Below are 1,931 nucleotides of genomic sequence, written 5' to 3' on the forward strand. Positions count from 1 at the left end.
CGCCACTGGGCGTTCAGAACCGTGAGTGCGGACGCGGGGAGGACGGGGCGGGGCCTCCAGGGCGCCCTCGAGGACGGGGCGGGTGGCACGGGGCCCCGGGGCGGAGCACAGCCGCGGGCTCCCCGGCCCCCAGGCCGCCCTTCCATGCACGGGAGCCGACCCCGCCTCTGGCGCCCGCACGGGACGCGGGGTTCCCGGCCCGTGCGGGTCGCGGTGCGGCGGCGCGCAGGCCCGGCTGCATGCTCCTTTCTGAGCTTGGAGGTGGCTCTGAAAAGAGCCGTTGGGGCGGCGCCGCCTCACTTGGAGCTGGTGTACTTGGTGACGGCCTTGGTGCCCTCGGACACGGCATGCTTGGCCAGCTCCCCGGGCAGCAGCAGGCGCACGGCCGTCTGCATCTCGCGCGACGTGATGGTCGAGCGCTTGTTGTAGTGCGCCAGGCGCGAGGCCTCGCCAGCGATGCGCTCGAAGATGTCGTTCACGAACGAGTTCATGATGCCCATGGCTTTGGACGAGATGCCGGTGTCGGGGTGCACCTGCTTCAGCACCTTGTACACGTAGATGGAGTAGCTCTCCTTGCGGCCGCGCTTGCGCTTCTTGCCATCCTTCTTCTGCGCCTTGGTGACGGCCTTCTTGGACCCCTTCTTGGGGGCCGGAGCTGACTTGGAGGGATCTGGCATGGTGGTAGGTCGAGGGAGATTTATGCGATGCGGTCGCACTAACTCTACTTATGTGCTCCGTATTCAAATGAAGGATCGCACAGCGAGCCTCTAGTATTGGATGAAATGTCGCGTTACGTCACCTGCGGGAAAGGCATATGCAAATTAGGAGCTGCCGGGTTCGTTTTGTGATTGGTTCCTGGTACTATCCAATCCGAAGGCGCCGTCCAGCCTACCTCCGGACGACATATAAGGACTGGCCGGGGCCGTACGCGCCGCTCTTCTCCGCGCGGCTGTTCCTTTGCTCCGAGTCCGGTGCCTGGGCGTTGAGGATGTCTGGCCGCGGCAAGCAGGGAGGGAAGGCGCGCGCCAAGGCCAAGTCGCGCTCGTCGCGCGCGGGCCTGCAGTTCCCCGTGGGCCGCGTGCACCGGCTGCTCCGCAAGGGCAACTACTCGGAGCGCGTGGGCGCCGGCGCGCCGGTGTACCTGGCGGCGGTGCTCGAGTACCTGACCGCCGAGATCCTGGAGCTGGCAGGCAACGCGGCGCGCGACAACAAGAAGACGCGCATCATCCCGCGCCACCTGCAGCTGGCCATCCGCAACGACGAGGAGCTCAACAAGCTGCTGGGCCGCGTGACCATCGCGCAGGGCGGCGTGCTGCCCAACATCCAGGCCGTGCTGCTGCCCAAGAAGACCGAGAGCCACCACAAGGCCAAGGGCAAGTGAGTCCCCGCGCCGGCCCTGCGCGGCCCCCAACGGCTCTTTTCAGAGCCACCCACCGCCTCCGAGAAAGAGCGACACTGCGCGGGCGGGCGGGTCCCCGGGGCGGGCGGGCGCCTGCGGCCCCCGGAGCCCTCCGCCGGGGCGCGCGGCCGGCCGCAGGGCGCTGCGGGACTTACATAACACGTTACACAACGGCCTGTGCGGTGCACGTCATGCTCGAGCCCGAGCTCCGCAGACGCCATCGGGAGCCAGCGACGCTGCTGCGGTGGAGAACGTCCCGGTGCCCCGACCACGCGGTACTGACCCGGAGGAGTCCCTGTGCGGCGCACACCCATGCGCGCGCACGCACACGGTGTGCGGCGCACAAGTGGCGCCACTTCACCGAAACACAACTGCGAGCGCGGGCCCCGGTGAAGCGCGTGCAGATCCCGCCCGGGCAGGTCACCCCATCGCCGAGCCCTTCGGTGACTTGAGGCGCTTTCCTTGGGCTGGGTGTCGATGTTTCAGGTTATCGCATCTATGAAGAAACATCCAATGCAGTGTGGAGGAGAGG

The 1,931-nt window shown here is 67.7% G+C and overlaps 2 protein-coding genes across 2 annotated transcripts; one reads left to right on the plus strand and one right to left on the minus strand.

Moving 5' to 3' along the window:
* Positions 1–237: 237 nt before the first annotated feature.
* On the minus strand, positions 238–700 carry LOC122098951 (histone H2B type 3-B). The gene has a single exon (XM_042669521.1). It carries the CDS (start codon positions 675–677, stop codon positions 297–299), a length of 381 nt encoding a protein of 126 aa, XP_042525455.1. The 5' UTR covers positions 678–700; the 3' UTR covers positions 238–296.
* Positions 701–961: 261 nt separating this feature from the next.
* LOC122098950 (histone H2A type 3) lies at positions 962–1,461 on the plus strand. Its single transcript, XM_042669520.1, has one exon. It carries the CDS (start codon positions 989–991, stop codon positions 1,379–1,381), a length of 393 nt encoding a protein of 130 aa, XP_042525454.1. The 5' UTR covers positions 962–988; the 3' UTR covers positions 1,382–1,461.
* Positions 1,462–1,931: the final 470 nt, after the last annotated feature.

This window comes from Dipodomys spectabilis, unplaced genomic scaffold, assembly GCF_019054845.1.
Source record: "Dipodomys spectabilis isolate Male_0828 unplaced genomic scaffold, ASM1905484v1 ptg000496l, whole genome shotgun sequence".
Taxonomy (NCBI): Eukaryota; Metazoa; Chordata; class Mammalia; order Rodentia; family Heteromyidae; genus Dipodomys; species Dipodomys spectabilis.

Excerpts from the sequence above, each read along its gene's own strand:
- LOC122098951 (XM_042669521.1), bottom strand. The coding sequence starts at position 677 with ATGCCAGATCCCTCCAAGTCAGCTCCGGCCCCCAAGAAGGGGTCCAAG.
- LOC122098950 (XM_042669520.1), top strand. The coding sequence starts at position 989 with ATGTCTGGCCGCGGCAAGCAGGGAGGGAAGGCGCGCGCCAAGGCCAAG.